Genomic DNA, 25,529 nt, shown 5'->3' on the forward strand with positions numbered 1-25,529 from the left:
GGTTCTGCTTCAGCCTCACTACAAATCAAGAGTGAGGGAGCTACCTACAAACTCACGCTCATTCAGGAAGTGGTCCCCTGAGGCAGAGCAGGCTCTGAGAGACTTCTTTGGAACTACGGACTGGGATATCCTGCAGGGACCACATAGTGAGAACATTGAAGAGGTTGTTGACTGCACTACTGACTACATCAACTTTTGTATGGACATTATAGTTCCAGTAAGAACTGTACGCTGCTATGCTAACAGCAAGCCATGGGGTACAAGTGACATCAAGGGCCTTTTGAACCAGAAGAAAAGGGCTTTTAAAGGTGTGATCAGCATGAGCTCAAGAGCGTGCAGAAGGAACTCCGAGTCCAGCTCAGGGCGGTGAAGGTGCAGTACAGGAGAAAACTGGAGCAGAAATTGCAGAATAACAGCATGAAGGAAGTGTGGGATGGGATGAAGATCATCACTGGCTGCAGCTCGAAGTGAGAGAAGTGGAGAGAGCAAACCAATTGAACAACTTCTTTAACAGGTTTGACCACATTAACCCACTCTCACCTCGGGGTAATTCATCCTCCAACCATCCTTCTGCTGATACCAGCATAGGTGAGACATCTCACCTATCTTGCTGGGACTGGTGCCACACTGGATGGATAGATGGAGAGAATAATTAAACATGTACTACGGAGATATTTCAATGTTTGAAAAAACTTTTGAAGATTTGGCGTTCTAAGCTTTCAGATGGCTTGACATCTATTACAGAGCTGATTGTGTGGCAATTGGGTCCTTGCAGAAAGAAAAGGAAGGACAGGAATAGGAGGTTAGTACATTTGAAAGAGACAGTACTGTTCGAAGGTTGCACACAGAACAGCAAGCATCTTGCAGGAGGCAGGAACAATCTCAGGATGGGGCGCCAGCTCGTCACTATCAATGCGCCACTGTTTTCCCATGTTTAATAACATGTTTTAATTCCTGTCATCATGAAAATGATAACAAGTATACATCTCAGTATTTAAATTATTCAGCGAGCTCTAATATCACAAATGTAATGGATTCTGTGTCCAGTCGGAGGAAGTGAAAGCCTATTTAAGAATCACGTAGTGCATCACACATAGAGCACATAGAAGAACAAATACAATACAAAGCATTTAACGTGCTACTTTAGTTACAATTTTAAGATGAAGTTTATGATGTTCTACTTTAATGACAAAATAAACTACATGATTAAAATGAAAATTCTGAGATTAAAGTTTTGTGCTTTTTTTTTCCCCACAGTGTGCCTATTTTTTTATTCTTTTTTCTGTACCATAATAAGCTTCCATATGACTCTCGGACGGTGGGCTACGACTCACTGTTTCACAGAGACTTTGATATCTGACAACTTCTTTTTTATTTTGGGCACTGTGCGACTTTGTGAACTTGAACCTTTGAGTTTCTCTGACATCTATGCCACTCGATCAACTTCCTTCTGTTGTTTATACCACTGTTTAAACCAACAAATAGTACATTTTTCCTTGCCTGCACTTGGTATTCGCTGAAATTCTTCTGTTTTCCCCCATGCTTTTGCCATTGCCTATTCACAGAAATCTGAGCTTAAGGGCTATTTATATTGATTTGCATATTCAAAGAGGTGTAATTCTGGGAGGAGTTGGGGAGCGGTGACAGACACATGCATGCGCATTACTATTCATGCAGAACAGGCTTTTATGTAGCGGAAGAATGTGGAAATTGGCATACGCATAGATTTATGCATCTGGATTTTTTGTGCGTACGAACATTTCTGCTTTGTCCGTACGCCATGTTTTAGTGTGCATTCTACACACGTCGTTATGCATGAGGCGCCAGGACCGGAGTTGGCGACCCCTACACTAAACGCATATTTGTTGTGAGTTAAAAATAATGTGCACTTTATTTGTATTGTAATCATGCATTGCCCCATCCCCCACTAAATTTGTTCAAGCAGACCTTGTTTCACGATTGAGTTGTTTATATGATGTAATTTTCACAACCACCACTAGATGGCGGATGTCAAAAGAGTCTAATTTGCAGCACATCAGCATATTTTTAGTTTATTAATTAATTGAGTAATATTCTTTTCTGCATTGTTTTAGATAATAATGCTTTCAAATAACAGTACCTTGTGTTCCACTTGAGGGTAAGAAGGCCAGCTCAGCACTGAAATTACGTCTCTTACCGTTTCAGTACAGACGGGTAGCACAGCTAGGCTAAGACAGGTTGAAATCTAAGTAATCAAATTACATCAGTGTTAACATTTGCAGTGCACCATTTATTGGAATGTATTTAATATTACATGTAGTAATAAAATGCATTGCATTTGTCATTCCATCAGATGTTGCATCACAAACATTTGTAGTAATAAAAAAATTACTACAAATGCTTCTGGTGCACTATCTGTTCAAATAACAAATGCAATGCATATATCTCTGTTATATGTCATTTGGTATGGGATTCCTAAAAGCAGTATTAATGTTTGTGATGTGCCATCTGTTGGAATAACAAGTGCAATGCATTTTATTACTAGCAATGTTTGTGATGCACTATCTGTTGGAATTATAGAGAGATATATTAACTGGACAGATATATCAATACACAGACACATTCTTTAATTATGGTGGATACTGTTGGTCAGATTATCCACTCCAGAAAAATGAATATTTGTTTACTTTCTAATTTCAGCTTTAAGTTGATCCCAGTCATTTATTAAGGTATTTTATTATTGACAGTGGTTTAAGACTGAATAACTGCTAATACCTTAGGATGACTTTACTGCTTACCACAACTGAGGGACCCAAAAGATCTGACTGCACGACTTGGATATCAAATGAGGAATCCAGGAGAATAAATAAGCAAGAGGCTGCATTACCTTTGCAAAGTAGCTACTGAATAACTGATTTGCTGCCACTGGGATTTCTGTAGGGTAGAGTTTAAACAGATGAAAATATGTCATTTTAAATATACAGTTCAGAAACAGCATCTAAATCTACAATTGTCAAATATAGGAGAGTAAGGAATTGTACAAGCAACAGGGGATGGTTTAGTCCATCAGGAGTTTTTTCGTAGCCAGCAGTTCATCCAATAGATATTTGGTGCAACATTTAAGAGTGGGTTCAGAAAGTATTCAGATGCCTTCACTTTTTTCATATTTTAATACATTGGTGCCTTATGCTATAATACTTTAATCCTTTTTCCCCACATCAATTAACACACAATACTTCAGAAAGACACTGCAAAACCAGGGCTTTAGAAATTTTTGCAAATGTATTAAAAATAAAAAGCTAAATAAATCCTATTGACACAAGTATTCATACCCTTTATTCATTATTTAGGTGTATATTTGGAGTGTTCATGGTTATGACATAACAAGCATCACAAAACTGGATTTGGGGGACTTTCTGCTGTTGTTCGCTGCACAACCCCTCCAGCTCTGTAATGTGAAATTGAGACCATCAGCAAACAGCTATTTTCAGGAGATGTTTGATTGGGTTCAAGTCTGAGCTCTGATGGGGCAACTCAAAGACATAACCCAGAATTGTCCCAAAGTCATTCCTTTGATGTCTTTGCTTGTGAGGCCCAAAGTGCTCTGGAAGTCTCCATTAAGAATGCAGTATCTCTGTATTCTGCTCCATGCAGTTTTCTCTCAAACCAGTTTAGTCTCCTATTCCTTGATGCTGAAACACAAACTCCACAGCGTGATGCTGCCACCACCACCCTTCATCTTTGTAACGGTATTGTGCAGATGATAAGTGGTGCCTGGTTACCTCCAGACATGATGCTAATCTTGGATTTCTCAAAGTACTGAATCTTGTTTCTCAAAGTCTGAGAGTCCTTCAGGCACCTTTATACAAACTCCAGGTTTTCCATGTGTCTTTTACTAAGTCGAGTCTTCTATCTGGCCACTCTGTCATGAGTCTCAGATTAGTGGACTGTTGCTGTCATTGTTGTCCTTCCGGAAGCTACTCTCATATTCGCCTAGAGTGACCATCAAGCCGTGCAGAAATATCTCATTGATGATCCATATTACAGATCGACTACCTGAGTCAGATTTGAAGTGTCATATTAAGATTGGAACTGAATAATAATTGTACCAGACTGGTATTTTAGTCGGCGGCACATGGCGCAGTGGGTAGCGCTGCTGCCTCACTGTTAGGAGACCCAGGTTTGCTTCCCGGGTCCTCCCTGCATGGAGTTTGCATGTTCTTCCTGTGTCTGCGTGGGTTTCCTCCAGGTACTCCGGTTTACTCCCACAGTCCAAAGACATGCAGGTGTGTGTGTGTGTGTGTGTGTGTGTGTGTGTGTGTGTGTGTGTGTGCGTGCGCGCCCTGCTCAGGGTTTGTTTCCTGCCTTGCCTGTTGGCTGGGATTGGCTCCAACACCCGTGACCCTGTAGTTAGGATATAGTGGGTTGGATGATGGATGGTATTTCTGTTTTCTATTTTTGATAAATTTGCAAAAATTTCTAAAATCCTGTTTTCACTTTGTTATTCTGTGGTATTGAGTGTTGCTTCATATGGGGAAAAATTAATTTGATTTTAGCACAAGACTGCAACATAGCAAAAAGTGAAAGAAGTGTAGAGGCCTGAATATTTTTTATTCTACTATATACAAATCATATCTTTGTTATAAATGTAGCATAATATACAGTGTGATAAAGGCGCTATATATTGCCCGACCCGGCACAGACTACGCAGAGGCACGTGTAAGTCACACAGGCTTTTATTTTTCTTCACCCATGGGCACACGTCTTCCCCGTGTCCCACAGGCCTGACACAGTCCCAAAAGCACTTAAACACAAAAGCAACAACTCTCCGCCTTGCACCACCACTCCTCCCAGGCAACCTCGTCCTCTTGCTCCCGATTCTGGCCCCTTAGTGGTGGAGGCTGGCCCACCCGGAAGTGTTCCAGGTGTTTGACCACCTGGTCCCAATTGCACCTCCGGGTGGGGCTGATGACTTGTCCAGCCGGGTTCTCGAGTCTCTGCAGCAACCCCTAGCGGCCACCCCAGCTCCCTCCCAGGTTGTCCCATGGAGCCATGCGGGAGACTGGGAAACGAACATCGGCCAAGGTGGCTGCCACCAAGTGTCCCGGGGGAGGTATTGAGCTGCCCATGGTGGCTCCCCCGGAACATATGCAGCAGGGGCGTCCCGGCCGGGCATGGGACCCAGCTGTCCATCACAACAGGTAACTTAAATATGTATGCCAGTTTTACATATCATCGTCTTTTGATAAAACTGATATTACACAATCCATGTGTATCCCTCTCACCGTTATTTAGGATATTAGGTGAAATTTCACTGATTGCATGCACAATTAACACACTCCAAGTCAATTAAATAACTCACGGGCCAATGAATCAATTATCTTTATACCTGCTGTTATAATATTGCAAAGTAATGCTTTGTGAACATTCACCCTTAAGTTAATGACATGATATACCCATTTACTTTTATGCATACTCTACATACAGTACATATACTTGTATTCTCTTATTTGTATATCTCTGCACAACTAAAGTGTAAATACTCCACACAATGATGGATACGTAAAACAATAAAATATGTTTATTAAACACACCACTCAGGAGATATCCTCACAGTTGAACTCAGTTCTATTACATGTCAATGTTCACTGGGACAAACACATCTAAATTAATGATAACAGAAATAAATGAAAAGGAAATAAGGGCATGCTTAGTTGGAGCTCATTTGCAGTACACAAACCCACAGTTTACTCACAGCGTTCACTTTCGTCACACTCCATAAAATACAGGAATCTCACAGTTCTGCCTTGGAACTGCTGATATCTTTGTCTTGATGTACTTTGTATGATAAATTCAGAATCCCCTTCTTCTTTTAGCTAGCAAATTCCAATAAGGGTGCCATCCACCGTTTCGGCTGTCTGACACTTTTCCCCCAACGCCGAGCTTCCTTTTTGTTCCAGTGAGCCAAACTTGCTCAATGCCTCCTTACGCTAAACATTATCAATAACAGAAAATAAACTTTTTTTTTTATTTTTCCAAAGCTTCCTCTCTTGACTTGACTTTTTTTGCCCTGTGTATTTGTTTTTCTTTTCTAACACCCTCGCCTCACACTCTACAGTGTAGTCTATACCATCATCCTCTTTCTTTTTTTTTTTTTACCTCCCATGCCTCTTTGGAAAAGAAAGTATTTCATTGGATAACTAATGGTGTGCTATACCTATATTGGTAGTAAATCACATTTCTCACTGACCCAGCTTTTGAATAAAAAAAAAAAAAAGAATAATAATGGTGTGTCACTGAGGCTAACTATTAAGTGCACTAATATGTCCTACTAGTGGGGCACTGCACATGCATCATAACTTTAAATGTTTCACACTGAGAAATTAAAGGCAGAACAGAAATGGTTGATGTTAATGGGTCCTAATGCATATTGTAACATACCCTTTAATTACACAATATACCCATTTCCTTTTATGCACATATATACATATACTTGTATATGTATATATGTGCATAACCTGCTTAATCCAGTTCAGGGTCACTGGGAGCTAAAACTTATCTTGGCAGCACTGGACATGGCCCACTGATACAAGAGCAACTTCGAACCAACAGTTAATCTTACCTACAGATTGTTGGCAATGTGTTACGAAACTCACAACAGACTTGTGTATATGCATAATCCCCCAAGTTATCTGTTAGAAATATGAACAGATGGGCCCTAACTGTTCACCTTGTAATCTGAGGCTGTAGGATCTCATAATTAGTGGTGAGGAGACTTGACTTGTTTGATTGCCCTCTGTTGGACATGTCACAGTTCCTGTCTTGATCGCAGCTTTGAGATTGGGGAATCCGGCTCCATTTGAATTTTCCTTCTTGTGGTGGCAGGACCTGACACTGTGCCCTTTGTTATTTCTCCTTTCTGCCCTTTCCCAAAGATAGTAATTGCTAGACCCTCAGCTGAGGCCCATTTGGACATAATTATGAATGTTTTGAAGCAGGCTTTAGGTAATCCTTTATGACTTAAAGTCATTCTCTAGTATTATCAGTTTTGTTCTCCTATTCAGTTAGCCATGACTTTGCCTGCCCTGTAGTATTGGTTAATCCAGTCTTCAGCTATCCATCCATTGCTTGATGTTCTCCATCCATTTCAGTGTATCAGATCCTATATGTTCTTAAAATATACGTCATTTAAAATCAACTGGAAAAAAGTAGTCCAAACAGCAAATGCCAGAGTTATTTCTTAATTGTATAAGATGTCATGCTTTAATCCTGTAATTTATTAGCAGGCCCATATATAAAGACACGCACTTCATGAGGTACCCAGAATTAGAGCTGAATTTGTACTTTTACAAATGCATTCTTGCTAAAAGAAGCAAATTAACAAATAAATTGTGTAAGTGCAAGAATGTCACTTGTGATGCACTGCTGTTTGCTTCTACATAATACTGCCACAAGGGGGCAGTACAATATTAACTTGGTAAAGCCTGTTCTGTAATTCAATTTCAGCACTAAACGCAATAAAATAAATTCAATTAAAACAAAAGCCATAAACACCAGAAGGTTATTTGCTTATAGTGGAGATCTTCATTCCTTTACAGTCTGTGGTGACTACTAGGTAAGAAACCATTTAGATTAACAAAGCACACTTTAACATTGATCCTATCACTATACTTTGAATACATATAAGACAAAGAAGCATTATAAAAGAACAGAAATTTAAAAAAAAATTAAACTGCAAATTTTAAAATCCATGAATAGATATTTAATACATTTTCAAACCTTTCTGAAATCATGTGTTCACTTTGTCACTGTGGGTTATTGAGTGTAGACTGATGAGCAAAATGGCAAATTTGTCCATTTAAAATTGCATGTGCAACACATTAATGTGTGCAGAGAGTGAAAGGGACTGAAACTTTGCAAATCCACTGTGTATTCTTCATCACGTCTTACAGTCCTGTAGCACTGCCATAGATTCTCTTCACTTGCCTGCTGTCTTCAAAAGTGCCAACGCTTGAACCCAGTGGTGTTCCATTTCATTCCCAAAGTTCCCCCGTGGCTGCAGATTTTCACCCCAACCAGTTTTGCCTTTTAATTCAACTGCAACCTCAACTAAGCAAGACATTTTTTTCCAGATTTGTTTTTTGTAATAGAAATTACACACTAAATTTTCACTGAAAGAAACAAGCATTTATATGTATTCAACAGGGAAAAAATCTTTCTTTTGATCTTTAAGATGTTCTTTTTTAATGTTTTAGTTATTTAAGTCATTATTTAGTACTAAGCACACAAGTGGGTAACTCTGAAGCAGATGCTGCCTTTTAGTATTCATCCTCTCATTAATTATGAGTGTTCAGATGCAATAAAGAGAGCAAAAACAAATTAAAAAGAATATGGCAAAACAGATTTAAGTATTTTAAGATATGGCAAAAAATACAAATACTTCTTTATTACATATAAAAGCAGTGCCGCTCCTAGTCAAAATAGAGCCCTGAAATAGTGGATAACAGCGTTGATAAAAAATAAGCACCCATTCCAAATTTATCTATAACTTTTAATGTCAATTACAAATACTATTTTTAAAATAATCAAAAATTGAACATGAAGTTTTAGGGGGGTTCTCCGGTCTCTTTGTTGAATACTGCATTTGTTGAAGACAAAGTCATCTATGAGGTCATCACACGACAGCTTCTGTGCGAGGTTTGAGTTGATGTGGACGATAGCCATATGTGTGCTTATACAGTACAGTATGTTGTTGTGCCATGGATGACCCCGGGTATGTCTTGATGAGCTGAAGTTTTGGAAAACTGCTAACTGGAAGGGTCGCTGCAATCCGGAGGTCAACCCATAAAACTGGACTTCAAAGGTATTCAAGAACAATAATATACCAATGGATTTGTTTCCATTATAAATGAAGGCCTTATTAGTAATAATTATAATAATAATAGTCCAGTGTATTAATGTGCTGTTACTCTTTGTTAATTGATATAGCCTCCAGTATCACTTGTGACGTGATACAACAACAATAAACACAATTTTAATTATAATACTACTTCTACTACACATAATAATAATAATAATAATAATAATAAAAACTAATACTACTACTGAAGATGATTAATAAACTTCCTTAATTCAATAGATACTGGGGCAAAATAAAACTGAATATTTAGATATTTAAAAAATGAGCATATTAGTGTATTACCTACACTTATGAATTTATCCAAACTTTATTGTCCTAGATAGCAAGGTAGCATTAACTAAATCAGTAATGTTAGCTACTAATAAAATTCATCAACAATTGAAGCAAGAATTGAATAATCCGATAAATTGTTCTTTTTATATGTCAAAGCTGCTTGCCTGGTGCTTTTCCACAATTCAGTCAATAACTAACTAGTAAGCCAGACAGCTGCACAGCGTTGGTGAAATTTACATATGTGTCGTCAATGACAGAGTCGTCCTCAATAGGATGCAAGATCATTTGCTCAACTACGCCTAAGAAGTCTACCATTGACTGCATCTTGGCACTGAGGGTTCTCATAGAGTGCAAACACGAATATCGGCAGAGTTTCTTTGCAGCCTTTGTCGATTTTTGTAAAGTGTCCGACTAAGTTGATCAAGCTGCCCTATGGGACATTCTGAGACTTTGCAGGATCCACTCAAAGTTGCAGGATATCATGGCCAGCCTGGTCAGACTGGTTCTGTGAGTGATGTACAAAGTGGAGGCAGGACCTCTGTGTTTTTCCCCAGTTGATTCTGGGGTTTGTCAGGGGTGTGATTCTGCTCCTACTCTATTCAATACTTGTATGGACTGGGTGTCTGGGCAAGGTCATGGGGTCCAGCGGCTGTGGGGCATCTGTTGGCGAAGAAGGATTCACTGACATTAACTTTGCAGACGATGCTGTGATCTTCACAGAGTCAATGGAGGCTTTGATTGGGGTTCTCAAGGGACTGAGTGAGGAGTCCGAGTGTCTAGGCTTGCAAGTGTCCTGGATAAAAAACAGGATCCATGTCTTTAATGACCTCTTGGGCACGGCAATCAGCAGTATGTCTGTCTGTGGAGAGAATGTTGACCTTGTCGAGAAGTTTATTTACCTCAGCAGTGGAATTGATGTCTCTGGTGACTCTTCCTATGAAGTCAGTAGACGAACTGGGAGAGTATAGGGCTGTCATGAGGTCACTGGAAAGGGGTGTGTGTCACTCCAGACGAAAGTTCAAGTCTTTTAGAGTGCTGGTGCACCCCGGTTGCAAGACATGGACGCTATCAAGTGACCTGAGACAAAGACTGAACTCCTTTGGTACTGTGTCTCTTCAGAGAGTCCTTGGGTACCGCTGGTTTGACTTTGTGTTGAATGAGTGGTTGCTCAAGGAGTCCCGAATGAGACACATTACCTGAATTGTGAAGTAGCATCAGTTACGGCACTATAGCCATGTGGCACAATTCCCCCTTAGGTGATCCGGCTCACAGGACCCTCATTGTTGAGGACCCAGTTGGCTGGACTAGGCCAAGGGGACACCCAGGTAACACCTGGCCATGGCAGATAGAGGGTCATTTCCGGAGGGTGGGGCTGGACCACGTGTCTGCCTGATGTTGCCAACCAGGATCCCGAGCTGTTTCGTCATGTGGTGGGTGCGGCAATGTGTTGTACCAGTACATGCTCCCAGCCTGACCTGACCTGTCATCATTGCTGCAACACTCAGAGCACTTCATATGGTGACTAACATTAGCAGCCTTTAACTACATGAGGTCCTGAGTGCATGGAGATGATAAATAATTTACAACTATGCATCAGTCAAGTTCTGTAACATCAGATAATATCTGTTAAACATCCAGATATCAAAACTATTGCACACAGTGCTATTCCATAGACTGCTAGCTTTAGTGTATTGGCAATTGATGCAACATTAGCTATCTTACTGGAAGTTGGATAAATTCCGTTTTCTAAAACACACCTGCAAATGCATCACAAACTGCCTCTTCATGCTTTCGTTTTTTTTCTTTTCTGTGCTCCTGACTGGTGTTGACTTGAAAACATCTCTCTTCTCATGAATAGAAAATGATCACAATGGGTGACAGTCAACATCACTAATTTTTCAATTCATGAAACAGCAATAACCCCAACAGTGTCAAGTTGTGGACCTCCAGAGCTCCGCTCCATTGAGGAGGTTGTCGCTATTATGTGATATGCCCAACGCAACTGTGGTTAATTATCAGGGCTGTGGGAGGAGTTATCTGACTCAAGTCAAGTAAACCAAGCGACAAAAATGTGCAATCCAATTGGCTGTGTGGTTTAGTTCCTGAATTTGGGAGGCCTGCAAACCCCCCAACAAGCCCCCTCACAGCAGTCCTCTGATCACATGCCCCACGTGCACGGCTTGATCTGCGTATAGGAAGGGACAGCGCTGTACAAATGAATGTAAATCCCACACTACTACATTTCTGAAGGGCACTGCAACAGTGGAAAAGCAGTATCAGAACAAACAGACTTCATCACTGCTGACTGACTATTGTTGGACAGCTTAGTACAAATGAAAATCAGTAGCAAAACATTTTAAGCTCAATTGAACTAAAGCAACACATCAGCATCATTAAGCAACTGAACTGAACTGGACTTTCGCTCTTACAGTTACTTCTTGACTTGTGAATACAGTAGTTTCCTGCACACCATTCTTGAAATTGAATAAGCATGTTTGTGAAGTAATACTTAAGTAAAAATTTTCATGAATGGTGTGTAATTACAGAAAACATTGTTCTTCTAAGATGTCTATTCTATCCATATAGTTTCTTAAGCAGTTTCTTCAAGACAGAGACACGGAGAAGCTGGAGCCTCTCCAGCAAGTGTAGGGCACAAGGCAGGAACCATCGCGGAAGACGTGTATTTTTCATTCATAATTTCCAACTCCTCTTTTAAATATTCAAAACACAAACGTAAAAAGGATTTTAGAATGTTTGTACATCATTTGTTAAAATTACTTTTTAGCTTGTTGGTGTAATGCCTTCTGACTCAAATGTGATAACTATGCCCCTTAATGCCACATGTCTTGCTTGGCTTCTTGGTGCCAATCTGCCACACAAGACGCTGTTTATACTTAAAAGCTGTGGTCAGTCAGGCTTGGTGAGAAATCTTACGAATGCACATCTGTTCTGCAGCTTTGTGTGGCTTTATGGAGGATTTAATTAAAGCTTTAATTGTAGCTGAAATGCAAACAAACCCACAAGCAATTGAAGTTTATAGGTTATGTAATGTATTTTCTCAAGAAAAAAATTCTAATGAAGATTTTTTTTTTATTTTAAAAACTAATTCAACAGCTTTAGATTTACTATTCAATTCATTCCAAACTATTTTTGGTGTTGCACCCTTTGCAACTGAGATGCCAGAAGCTAATCCGCACTACTTATCTGCTTCCCACTTACATAAATATACCTAAATTGATGGATGATTTTGTTTATGAAATCAATTTTAAATACATTCAAGTTAATTATAAATAAACTGCTTCAAGTGCTATTTAAAACGTGGAGGAAGTTTACACTAATTATAAGGGTCTGCTTAATCTAAGTGTAGGCTCATGGAGTCTCACAGCCTAACCCAGCAGTTCTGAACAGAAAACAGGAACCAGCACTGGATGGGATCCTCGATAAGGCACAGAGCCACACTCACTCACATAGCCAGGCAATTTAGAGGCTGCCATTGACCAAACACACATCATCTTAGGGCTGTAACTGGGACAACTGGAGAAAACGAGCGAGATAACCAGCACAAGGGCCCACTCAACAGTAACAACAACAATATTCATTTCTAAGGCATGCTTGTGGTGAATGATGATGAATAGCTCAAAATTCTCTCCAACAAAATACAATTACAAAGGACTGTGAAACACACAGACCTCTGGTCCTCAAATAAAGACAGTTCAGGCAGAGGTAGCTGATAATTTCCAGATATTTTTTCATTTTGAAAACAAAACTATCGGCCTCACAATGATCACCTTGGTGATGTAACTTTCTAATCCAGTGCTTGTTTGTTGGCATGTTTAACCAACCTCAGGCCTAGGGGAACCTGCCACTGTTGCTACAGGGTGTAGCCACAGCGATATGCTGTAAAGCATAAAAGAAACAGGCAGCAGTCCTGAGTCTCAGACCATACTTCTCTGTTCTCTCATTTTTTTTATTCTCCTTTTCACAGAAATATATATACACTTCTCTTCTGCATAGATCAACATGGCAATCAGTGAAAACAATGGTGCAAGCCAATTTCCTCTGCATAACAAATAGTGTAAACACATTTACTTTGAATACTTGCTTAGAAACCAATGTTCCCAGAATGTGTTAATTTTCCAAGGAAGCAGACAGTTCTCTATCCCCACATTGCATGTAGATGAGATACTAAATCAAAGCAGTCTGACTATTCAAAGCAGGTGACTCTTCATCAAGACAGGTAAATATTTATGTCCTGTAGATAGCCATCAGCAATAACCTGTTAGAGAACTTTCCAGGAATTCTGCCTTTTCTTTAAAACACTGGTTTATAGCCCATTACACTAAGCAACACACAGAAATGTCATTTTCTTTAGAATACTGAATTCTAGCCCATTACATATGCATTTCTCATTCGTTTACATTCTTGGATTCCGTATCCTGTATGAGCCTTATTACGGAGTCTTTTATCACAATCAATGATCAATAACCGCAATACAAACAGTTGATTATGAATTCTGATCACGAATGTACAGTACTTGGGGGATACTGGAGGGATTATCAGTTGATGGGCTTGTGGGGACCAAACTTTTTTATTACAGTAAACATTTCGGCCTACCAGTAAGACGCTTAGCAGATGGTGCCGCTCTTATTTTCTTCCTATGTTGGTTTTCTTTATCACATCAACAGTTTTGGCAATTTCCTTCATGCAAGGTTCCAAGCCCCAGTAATTTGTGAGCACCAGCAGGTTGCTGCACCAAATGTGCTTGACACGAATTGGAAGCCAGAGTTGTCATTCTTCTTCTTCCAATCACATAATCAGCTTTTGCTTCACACTCAGCAGATGTTGCTGCTCCTCTTTTTCTTATCCATATCACCTTCTAGATCAATTTTCCTATGCAGCTTGCTGTAAGAAAGACCCAAACCCCAATAACTTTATGGAGGTTACTGACAGTCACCTTTTTGCTTTCGCCGACACGTATCGTGTCATTAGCTTTTGGTCAAGGTTACAGTGCCAGTGATTCATGATGAATCACATGACAAATGGACACAGCTTTTAGAATTCCATATATATAAAAGATACTTAATTAAATATAGCAAAATACATAAAAGTAACAAAATAAATACATTAACAAAAACAATCCCCAACATTTGCATGCTTAACTTTCTCAACTGTCAGAATTTGTGCGATTTTCATTCTAACTTTAGTGTTAGCAACCGTACATATTTATGGGCTTCGTGGCTATGTGAAGTAGAGAAAAAAACAGAGAGGTGCAAGGGAAAACAATGGCAAGATGTGTGCGAGTTTGGGGAGCAGTTAGTATCCAACTAGGCTCCTCATCGGCTTTGTTCACCCTACCATTGCAGCATAAGAAACGTTTTTTTTGTCATTTGGTTCTGCACAGTTGACAATATGATTTATGATAAAAACAGGCTAACATGATTTTATTGTGTAGCATTGATTTTCTAAAATAGTAGTTTTCAAGTTCAGTCCTGATGTCCTTTGCAGTTTTTGTCCCAACAATTTTCACAGTCAGTGAGCCATTTTCACCTTTAATAGACCTCACTGTATAATTTGCTGACCTTTTTTCCTTTTCTTGTTTTGCTTTCTAAAAGCACAGTGCTGTGAGATTTGAACACATTTATTCAAAATGAAGAAGTATGTGCATGTTTTAAGATAGCTTTAACTCTTTTTATCCATTGTCTTTTTAATTCACTTTTGCGGTTTTTATTACATTTGAACAAAATGAGAAGTTAAGCAAAATTACACTTTTTATTGGCTAACTAAAAAGATTACAATATCCAAGCTTTTGAGGCAACTCAGGCCCCTTCTTTTTGTTTACTTCTTGCCTGAAGAAGGCGTCTGAGTTGCCTCAAAAGCTTGGATATTGTAATCTTTTTAGTTAGCCAGTAGAAGGTGGCATTCGGTCTGGAATGGATTAATTGTATTTACATACAACATTATGGTGAAATTATGTTCGGGTCGCGACCAAACCGGGTCGCATCCAGAATTTTGGAATGAATTAGGGTTGTGACCAGAGGTACCACTGTACCCACCAAATTTACAGTGGGCTGCAATTTGTGATGACAGAAACATAATGACAAGGAACTTTGTCCAACCTAACACAGTGTTACAGCAAATTCTGAAAATTAGAAGTAAATTATCTGCAATAAAATAGTATGTCATTCATCATTTATATATGGCTGCTATTCAAACTTGCTATCCACTTTCTATTTTTTTTTTTTTTGTATTAATCCCAGATGACAAGATGAATTTAGCACCATTTGTCTTTACTACAGGGGCAGCACAGTGGCGCAGTGGTAGCACTGCTGCCTCACAGTAAGGAGACTTGTGTTCGCTTCCCGGGTCCTCCTTGCATGGAGTTTGCATGCTCTGCCCGTGTCTGCATGGGTTTCCTCCCATGGCGATTCTAAATTGTGCTAAATGTGTGTGTGTGTGTGTGTGTGTGTGCGCCCTGAGGTGGGCTGGCACCCTGCCCGGGGTTTGTTTCCTGTGTTGGCTGGAATTGGCTCCAGCAGATCCCCTTGACCCTGTAGTTAGGATATAGCAGGTTGGATAATGGATGGATGGATGCCTTTACTACATTTGTAGCTAATATCCTCTGACTGGTACTGGATTTTGAGTATGGGACTGACTTGTAAAAGAAAAAACTAAATTATAAGAGCAAAGGCCGAGGATATAAAAAGTATTGAAAACATAAAAACATTAAACTCAGTTGATGAATATCAAGTGGAGAGCAATTCAGAAGTCCTGTTAGAGGCGAAGAAAACAATGAGACAATAACAAGATCTGATGTCAAAGAGAGGGAAAACGTAACTCATCAAAAGTGGGAGAAAAATGATGGGCAATAAAGGTGGTAAGGTCTCTTTCTTTCTTTCACACAATGACACTTTGTATTGATTTAGTTTCTTAACATGGAAAATAGAAATCTGTAATTTCTTTTCACCCCAGTTTTTTCAAAACGTGATGTCTCTTTGAGCTATGTTGTTGGCTGGAGTTCTATAAACCTCTTTTGTACCGTCGACCCATTATTGGATCTTAAGGTAGCAGATTATGTCTGGGTGCAATCACTATTAACCAAATCCAGGATAATTCAAGTCCACCATTTAATTGACTTGCATAAACGCTGCTGGTATGGCACCGAGATGATGGCAAAGGTACTGGGACTTCGTTCCTTGAAACAAACTGTTTAGCTAATAAGTAGAATCAATGTCAACCCCACCAAGCTGATATGAAGTCTCTTTTTGAATATTTACATAAACAGCAATATGCAAGAGGCCAGTGAAGGCTTCCCTGATAGTGTTCTACCTGCTGTTCTGGAAGAAACACAGCACAATTGCTTTGGATGGTGCAGACGAGAATTAGCTTTATAGAATATGTGTGTGGACATGTCATCGAGAACAGTTGAGGAAGACACTGGAGATACCCTGGGGGTGCTGAGACTTGTATACGATTGCAGTGGTGGGTTTCTGCTTGACATGATTACTATTAACTCCTTCAGTATGTCTCACTGACTTATCTCGAAGTGACCAATACATGTCCTTTCTGTGGTGGGAGAGAAGCCATCTTGCTATCTGTTCTGTTTTTGAATACAACTTCTTTTACTTATTCTTACCTCTATTTTTCCAATTCGTAATTTGTCTTTAATTAATTTTTTATATATGGCATTTCTGTGAATAAAAGCTGAATGTAAGATTAGGAAGTTCCTGATTGGGCAGGCAAAGTTAGCCATTTATAAATCTTGGAAGGAGAAGGTCAAGTCAGTCAGGGAGTACAATTCGCTCAAGATATTTGTAAGTCGGGTGCATGACAGGGTTCATTTGGAGTACAAGTACTATAAAATTATATATAATTCATAGGCTTTTGTGGAAGGCTGGTGTGTTAATGAGACCATTTGTAAACTTCTGGATCAAGGACTTATTTGAAATGTGATGTGAGATTTATTTAGTGTTATTTTGATTTATTATGTTAAGTTGTGGGGGCGGCACGGTGGCGCAATGGTAGAGCTGCTGCCTCGCAGTTAGGAGACCCGGGTTCGCTTCCCAGGTCCTCCCTGCGTGGAGTTTGCATGTTCTCCCCATGTCTGTGTGGGTTTCCTCCCACAGTCCAAAGACATGCCGGTTAGGTGGACTGGCGATTCTAAATTGGCCTTGGTGTGTTTGTGTGTGTCCTGCGGTGAGTTGGGACCCTGCCCAGGATTGGTTCCTGCCTTGTGCCCTGTGTTGGCTGGGATTGGCTCCAGCAGACCCCCGTGACCCTGTGTTTGGATTCAGCGGGTTGGAAAAATGGATGGATGGATGTTAAGTTGTAAGGTGTCGCAGTGGTAGTGTTGCTGTCTCGCAGTTAGGAGACCTGGGTTCGCTTCCCGGGTCCTCCCTGCGTGGACTTTGCATGTTCTCCCTGTGTCTGTGTGGGCTTCCTCTGGGTGCTCCCGTTTCCTCCCACAGTCCAAAGACATACAGGTTATCCTAAATTGTCCCTAGTGTTTGTGTGTCCTGCTTGGGGTTTATTCCTGCCTTGCACCCTGTGTTGGCTGGGACTGGCTCCAGCGTGACCCTGTATTAGGATATAGCAGGTTGAATGATGGATGTTAAGTTGTGTTGTTCCTTATTATTATTGAAAGGATTTATTGGTTTGTAATAAATCAGGTTTCTTTCTTAGCTTTCATGAATATAATAAAATCAAATTCACTCACAACTTTTCAGCTACTGGCTGATTCTCCAACCATGGCAAATATCTATTTAAATTTCAAAGGTGGTGGATTGTGCTCTGTAAATAATTCAACAGCAGGATCACACTATTTCTTGCAACTGTATAGTTGTGTTTGTTCTCTTGCACAATATAATTTTTTTTCTTTTCACAGAATTAGGTAAAAAATGTCCTCGTCAGCAGGGTATGCCATTTGTAAAATGTATTTAGGAAAAAGAAAATAATTGTAAGTGCTTGAAAAATGCATTCAAAATCAATAGCAAGCAGAATTTGATCTTCTGCTTTAGATGGATGGTGGGATAATAATTTGTTCTTTTTATCCTTAGCCACAACAGCTACTTGAAAGGTATGTTTAAACAAATTATTCATCAAGTTTTTCATTTCTTACACAGCAGTAAAGGGATGTAAAGGATGACAGTGCTAAATACAGCGAGGGCTCCCTTATGTAAGCCTGGTAATCAACAATAATTATGGGAGATGTACGTTGTGCGTGATTTCATTCCTCCTTTACAATCACTTAATAACAAAAATCAACTAAGGGAACTTGGCATTAATCAGAAGTCACTTGTCAAGTCCTTCTTTTGATTAAATAGTTATGGAAAAAGCTTTCTTTAAAATTGTTGTCTGTCTTTCCAGAAATGTCAAGGTCTCTTCTTTTGAGACAATTCCTTTTTTTTTTGCTTTCATATTTTCATCATAGATTTAACACACAGTAGCAGAAAATGAATGAATGGCTGTCAAAATAAATTAAAAAAAATAACACTTTTCCTTTCTAAATTTAAATGACTAATGGAAATTTTAAAATGTGCAATAATGCATGTGAAGCTACCATTGTCCCATAAGAAGGTGTATGCTAAGAACATTAAAGAAAGGCCGAGTGTTAATTGATCCGTCATGCCCCAAATCACAACACAGATGGTGCAAAATAAAAAATAAAAATTACACATGCTTTTCAAAAAACATGCCTTGGGTTGAAATAGTGATTGTTACTTAAAATAGTGATGTTACTTGTTTATGTTGACCTGTTTTGTAAGTCGCGTTGGACTAAAGTGTTTGCAAAGCAAATAAATGTAAATGATGGGGAGTCTCATAGAGCAGCCAGCATACAGTGCAGTGCAAACAGTCCTTGGTGGGTTCTTATCTGATCATTTAATTCCAGTAGACATCAGCAGAGCTTACCCACATCCCAAGCTTTCCTCTAGAAGAGAAAATGGACACTTTGGTGTCACTAACCACTGCACATGATGCTACCCACCCCAACATGCCATTATGTTCTGGCTGCCTGTAATTCAAGGAAAGAATGGGAAAATCATTGATGACAGATTAAAAAAAATCATGAAAGCACTTTTAAATGACTGAAATGCTTACCATCTTTGATAAACACACACATAAGAACAGACCTTTTTCCTCAGGCATGCTCTGCAATACCAATTACTCAGTCATTACCTAATTTTATTTAACCATAATATTTGAGGAGTCTACTAGTGCTACCTTAGCTCTTAATCCTGAATCATCATTCTCAGTCCTTATATCCTGATACAGTTTAGCTAGAATACATTTTGGCATTAGAAGCCATCATGTCGGATCTATGATCAGGGTGACTTAGAAGCACACCCTGAGGTCCTACTCGCAAACTGCTTAATAACAGGCAAAGTCCAACTTTTCACCGACAGTTCAGACACTTAGATCAATCTGCTTTCCAGCACACACCCATAGGGTATACATGTAAACACACTCACTCACTCACACATACACACACCACAAACACACGATGGCCAATTAAGTGAAGCCAGTCCATCTAACGTACAGGAAACTGGTGCACCCAGAGGACACCAGTGCAAACATGGGGAGAACATATAAACTTCATGCAGGGAGGATCCAGGATGCAAACCATGGTCTCCTTACTATGCGCCAATAGCACTGGCACTGTGCATACTAGCTGTGTAAGCCCAAGCTGTAAAAAACCCAGAGTCCTAGAAACTATTGAAATCATCAGAAAAAAACTGAAATGTAGAGATGTCAGGTAATTGAAAGGAACTACTCTGGGCATCTCTCTCCTAAGTGGATTCATTTTGCCGACGTGCTCACATTGCTTGTGTATTAGCGGCGGGAGGAAAACTAAAAGGGATACGGTTTTGACAATGTTAGCGGCTAAGCGACTTTGTCTTTCTTCTGAGGTTTCGTTTTGCTGACATGCTGGCCCATTTGTGTTATTAGCGGCTAAGCGAGTTTTCTGTTTCCTCGGAGGTGGAGCCCTTACCCAGACTCCACCTCTCACTTCTGGGCCGGACAGACATTCACACTTCCACGCATAGATGTGTTTTTTATATATATATATATATATATATATATATATATATATATATATATATATATATATATATACTGTATAAAGCAAAATATCTGTACAATGAAAAGCTGAGGAAACCTTGTACTTTTCATGACTGCTGCTTGAAGAGACTTTCTAAATCTCCTGGCATGAAAACCACAAGGCTGCAGGTTCAAATTCAAACGCTGACAACCCAAGTGTAGAAGGCTTCTTGAAATACAGGAATGTTTGAATTAGAGATGTTCTGAGAATAACAATGTTTATGACATGAAAAATGAATTAATCAATTCTGCTTGTGTCTATTTTTATATTATTCTTCATTAAACAAGCATAGTTTAACAATGTAATAATAAGGAGTTCATATGAATACTGTTTGCTAAGTGTACTTCTTTGTATATTTTCAGTATGCAACTACAAGTCCTCCAAGGAAGAAACCGGACCCTGTTACATCAGAAACAGTCGTTTTCTGGGGACTGCGGTTATGGCAAGTCATAGGAGTTTTTTCAATGTTCGTTCTGGCAGTTAGTAAGTCTTTTTTTAATTGCATTAAGCTTTGGGTCGGATAATCTTGCTACTGAGTAGAATTTCTAGAAAATAATACAGTGGATTCAGAAAGTATTGAGACTCCCCATCACTTTCTGTATATTTTATTGCATTGTAGATTTAAATCGAAACATAAATCTGCCACTCCCATTTTGTAATTATTGAGGTCACTGTACTCCTGGAAACATTCAAAGCTTTAGAGTGTTTCATCACAGTTTGATTGTGGTGGTCTACAGCGAGTGCCTTAGACATCAAGGCTTAGTTTGTACCCTGACATGCAGTGTGAACTGCGTGACCTTTTATATTCAGGTGTGTGCCTTTCGAAACGATGTCCAATCAATTCAATTTGCCACAGGCTGACTCCAATCAAGTTCTAGATACTTCTCAAGGATTATTAAAGCAAACAGGGTGCACTTGAACACAATCTGGAGCACCGCAACAACGGGTCTGAATACGTCTATCAATGAGAGATTTCAGGATTTTGATTTTTATTGAATTTGTAAACCTTTCTGAAAATATATTTTTACTTTGACATTATGAATTACTGATAGACAAAAATGGCAGATGTATACATTTAAAATTAAATCTACAGCACAACAAAGTGTGTAGAAAGTGAAGAGTACTGAATACTTTATGTATCCACGGTACATTATCTTTGTTAGAAAGAGGTTTTTTTGTGTTACAAAAAGGAACTTTTTAGGATGAAGTTGCAAAACCATGACAGAAAAACACTACAGATTCAAAGAGATGGAGAAAATATATGCAGGAATAGAAAGGAGCCATGGGCTATTTGAAAAGTGAAACAGAAGGCAGATCTCCTCACTTTAGAGTAAGGCACTTTAAAGAAACAAAGAGCCCAGCTGGCTTCAGTGACACCAGGAAAAGTCTCTAAAGCTGAGATTTTAAAATGGCCAGTTTTGTAACACCAAATCCTTTTTAATGTTATGTTACTTCTGTGCTGCACAGATTGTCAAAAAGTGAAATAAACTGTAAAGGAAATCTTGCAGCAATAAATAGCCTGTTAAAATAGTGTGAGTGGCTGAAAATGAATAGTTTAGACCAGTGCTTCCCAAAATTGGTCCTGGGGTCCCACTATGGCTGCAGATTTTTGTTCCAACCAGCTTCATCATCAGTGACAATACCTGATAACAGTGAGCTCATTTAATTAGTTGGTATTAGTTTTCTTTTATTCTAGATTCAGAAAAACACAGCAGCATGGTTTTTACATTTATAAGACATTTAGAAATATTTCTACCTTTGCTGTAGATTTAAATGCTTAACTCTCTTTTGTTGATTTCATTATACTTTGCCTTTTCTCTGTGCAGTTTTCCCCCTTCATTGTATCTTATTAATGACAATTAAAAACGAGCAGAGCAGACACCCAGGCAAACAGCTCTGAATCATGAAAGGCTGCAACTACTTTAGTGTCAGATCCACTAATTAGTAAATAATGGATCAATTAAACAATTAGAACACCTAGAAAAGCAGAATGAAAATCAAGATGAAAATATTGTTAAAAAGAATAAAACATTATTCCCATATAACTGCTTGGTACATTTTAATATTTTATTTATTTATTTTTTACCAAACTTAGTTTTCTAATTTCTAGATTGTTCACAGAACTTGGGAAACAACAGTTCACTTAATAAGCCCAGGAGTCCAATTAAAAACAGAAACTCATTGGAACATAAACCTGAAGCCATAGTGGGTCCCAGGACTGAGTTTGGGAAGCACTGGTTTAGAAGACGACCTTACAAGTTATTAAAACGTATGCCTTCAATAATTAATTTTATATTATTTACAATAAATTTATTTCTCAAGTAAGCAGCCAGGTTATATGGTGAGTCAAAAATAACAGAATACTGTTAAAAATGTATTACTCAGTAACTAAATATCCTATGAACATAGAATTCTAAATCAACTTGTAAAGGAGCTCTCAATTTTTTTCTTCATTTTTTTAAACATTTTATTGAATTTACCAAAAGCAAGTAACCATACATACAAGCAAGTCAAACTTGACGAAACTAAGTTCAAATCAACCCCCACCCATGAGAAAGAGAGCTTGGCCAACAGAGAGAGTAAAAAAAAGGGGAGAAAATCCTTCTCCTCAATTTAAATGCTTATTCTGAAATGTTATTGAGTAGATCCTGCTAGGTTTTAAAAAACGTTTTAAACAGATTCTCTAAGTGAGAATTTTATTTTTTCCAATTTCAAATAGTATATAACATCAGTTACCCACGAACTCAAAAGAGGTAAGTTAGGATTCTTCCAGTTGAGCAAGATAAGTCTGCATGCTAATAGTGTAGTAAAGGCGATTACAGTTTGTTTGTCCTTCTCCACTTGAATCCATCTGGCAGTCCACCAAACACAGCTGTTAGTGGGTTAGGAGTGATTGTGACATCAAGGCTGTCTGATAGGCATGTTAATTTGGTACACACCCAAACCATGTGGCCCAGTGAGGCTGGAGCTCGATTGCAACGTTTGCAGGTTGGATATTGCCCTGGTAACATTTCAGGCAATTTTAAACGAGAGAGATGTGCTCGATAAAAGATTTTAAGTTGAATAATTGTATGCTTTGCGTATATGGAGCTTGAGTGAATTCTGTACATGGCAGCCTTCCACTCCTTTTCTGAAATGTTCACTTCCCGGGTCCTCCCTGCGTGGAGTTTGCATGTTCTCCCCGTGTCTGCGTGGGTTTCCTCCCACAGTCCACAGACGTGCTGGTTAGGTGGATTGGCGATTCTAAATTGGCCCGTTTGTGTGTGTCCTGCGGTGGGTTGGCACCCTGCCCAGGATTGGTTCCTGCCTTGTGCCCTGTGTTGGCTGGGATTTGCTCCAGCAGACCCCCGTGACCCTGTATTCGGATTCAGTGGGTTAGAGGATGGATGGATGGAAATGCTGTCTGAGTCCTCAAGACTGATTAATATTTCTTCCGGAATAGAAGTAGGTGGGAGGTGAGGAAAATTGGGCAGATTTTGTTTAGCAAAGTTTTTAAATTCTTAATCTTACAAATGTGCCCTTTATATCACATGGTGCACATCAAATGCCTAACTTCATTCATCCCAGGCTCTTTGTCGCATGTCACTGTCAATGATTAACACGACTGCCATGATCATTCATTTCATCAAGTTCCCAAATCTAGAAAAAATTAAGGGTAACTGAACAATCTGGTGGAGATGCTTTTACATGCATTTTTATTACTCTTTAATTTAATATTGTTTTTTATATCAGTATGCTGATGCTGGATTATGTGAATTTCCCCTTGGGATTAATAAAGTATCTATCTATCTATCTATCTATCTATCTATCTATCTATCTATCTATCTATCTATCTATCTATCTATCTATCTATCTATCTATCTTGATGTCTAGTTATGCAAGGCATCAAGTTTTTTGGGGTTCCCTCCTAATTTTTGTCCCTCTTGTCATTGTCTAATCCCCTTTATCCAGACCAGGATTATGGGGTATGCTGGTGCCTGTTTAGGGAGCAAGGCAGGAACAAACCCTGAACAAGGGTGCCAGTCCTTCACAAGGCGAACACGCCAAACCCACATACATGGGCCAATTTAGCACCACCAATTCACCTAACCTGTACGTCTTTGGACAGCAGGAGGAATCCATAGGAACCCAAGGAATCTCACACAACATTCAAATTCCATGCAGGAAGGATCCGGGGCATCTGGTACACTTTTATTTTCAAGTATTAGGCTTTTATTTTCAAGTGGTCCTTTTATGCCCCATCACCTCCATTGTAAAGTATTAGTGCAGTCAAGATATTTTTTTAAATATATAGAAAATGCTGAACATTGGAATACAATTTTGTGTGGCATATGCATATATTCTGTTTGTGGAGAAATACCTTGGACTTGAAAAATATCAAACATATCCTTCAACTCTGAATGATACAGGAGATCTTTGCAGGTAGAACTTCAAGAAGTAATTTCCACACAAGCTGTTACCACATAACAGTACAAAAATGTAATAGTTAATAATTTACATAGGTTGAGTTAAGATACAGTGCTACAGAAAACATTTCAGTCTATTCATAAGATGTCTTTCTTGTTCATGAATGCTTTAATTATAATGCCCCTTTCCTCACATTTACAATTAAAAAACATAGATCTTAGTCTAGTTGGAAAAGTACACTGATAAGTTCTAAAAGTCACTCATTTTTCTAAATATACAAATCTATAATGACAGATTTTGCAGAGCGAGTTTCTGTTCTGTGAGCTCATTAAACTGACAGCATAAGAACAAGTGAAAGCAGAACATCTTCTCTAAATTTGCCTTCATGGTTTGAAGCACAGGTAGAGTATGATTTCCTCTTGAACATCTCATTACTGATCGTTACTTGCTATTTTAATAATTTTATAACTTCAAAATGGATAAAAATCTAAACTGTGCCCTACTATTTTTATACCATTTAAAGTACATGCTATATTAAACCTGACAAGCTTCATCTTAAATTTGCAGGTAATTCAGCTCTGTAGCTTTCAAGTGTATTTTTCAGCGCTTTTGTACTCATTCCTGACTTAATGTAGCATGTTTCTCTTTTCTAGGATTTGGAAATTGTATAACAAGTTTGACACTTTTAGTGTCATTCCTGCGTATTATAGGAGTTAATTAGGAATTTATTTATAACAAAAAGGTTGAGCCTAACATTACACATTTATTGAATATGGGGGAGTTAAATCCTTCAGTTGGCATGTCATATTTTTAGGAGATGGTTTTATTTTATGTGACAGCTTCTTTCACATT

At 38.8% G+C, this 25,529-nt stretch overlaps 1 protein-coding gene across 1 annotated transcript in view; it reads left to right on the forward strand.

Moving 5' to 3' along the window:
• The window catches only part of tmie (transmembrane inner ear), a 59,571-nt gene that overhangs the window by 20,759 nt on the left and 13,283 nt on the right, over window positions 1–25,529 (forward strand). The window contains exon 2 of the mRNA XM_039753665.1: window positions 20,633–20,753. Coding sequence (XP_039609599.1) covers window positions 20,633–20,753 — 121 coding nt within the window. The remainder of the gene's footprint in view (window positions 1–20,632; window positions 20,754–25,529) is intronic.

Source organism: Polypterus senegalus, chromosome 5 (genome assembly GCF_016835505.1).
Source record: "Polypterus senegalus isolate Bchr_013 chromosome 5, ASM1683550v1, whole genome shotgun sequence".
Lineage (NCBI taxonomy): Eukaryota > Metazoa > Chordata > Cladistia > Polypteriformes > Polypteridae > Polypterus > Polypterus senegalus.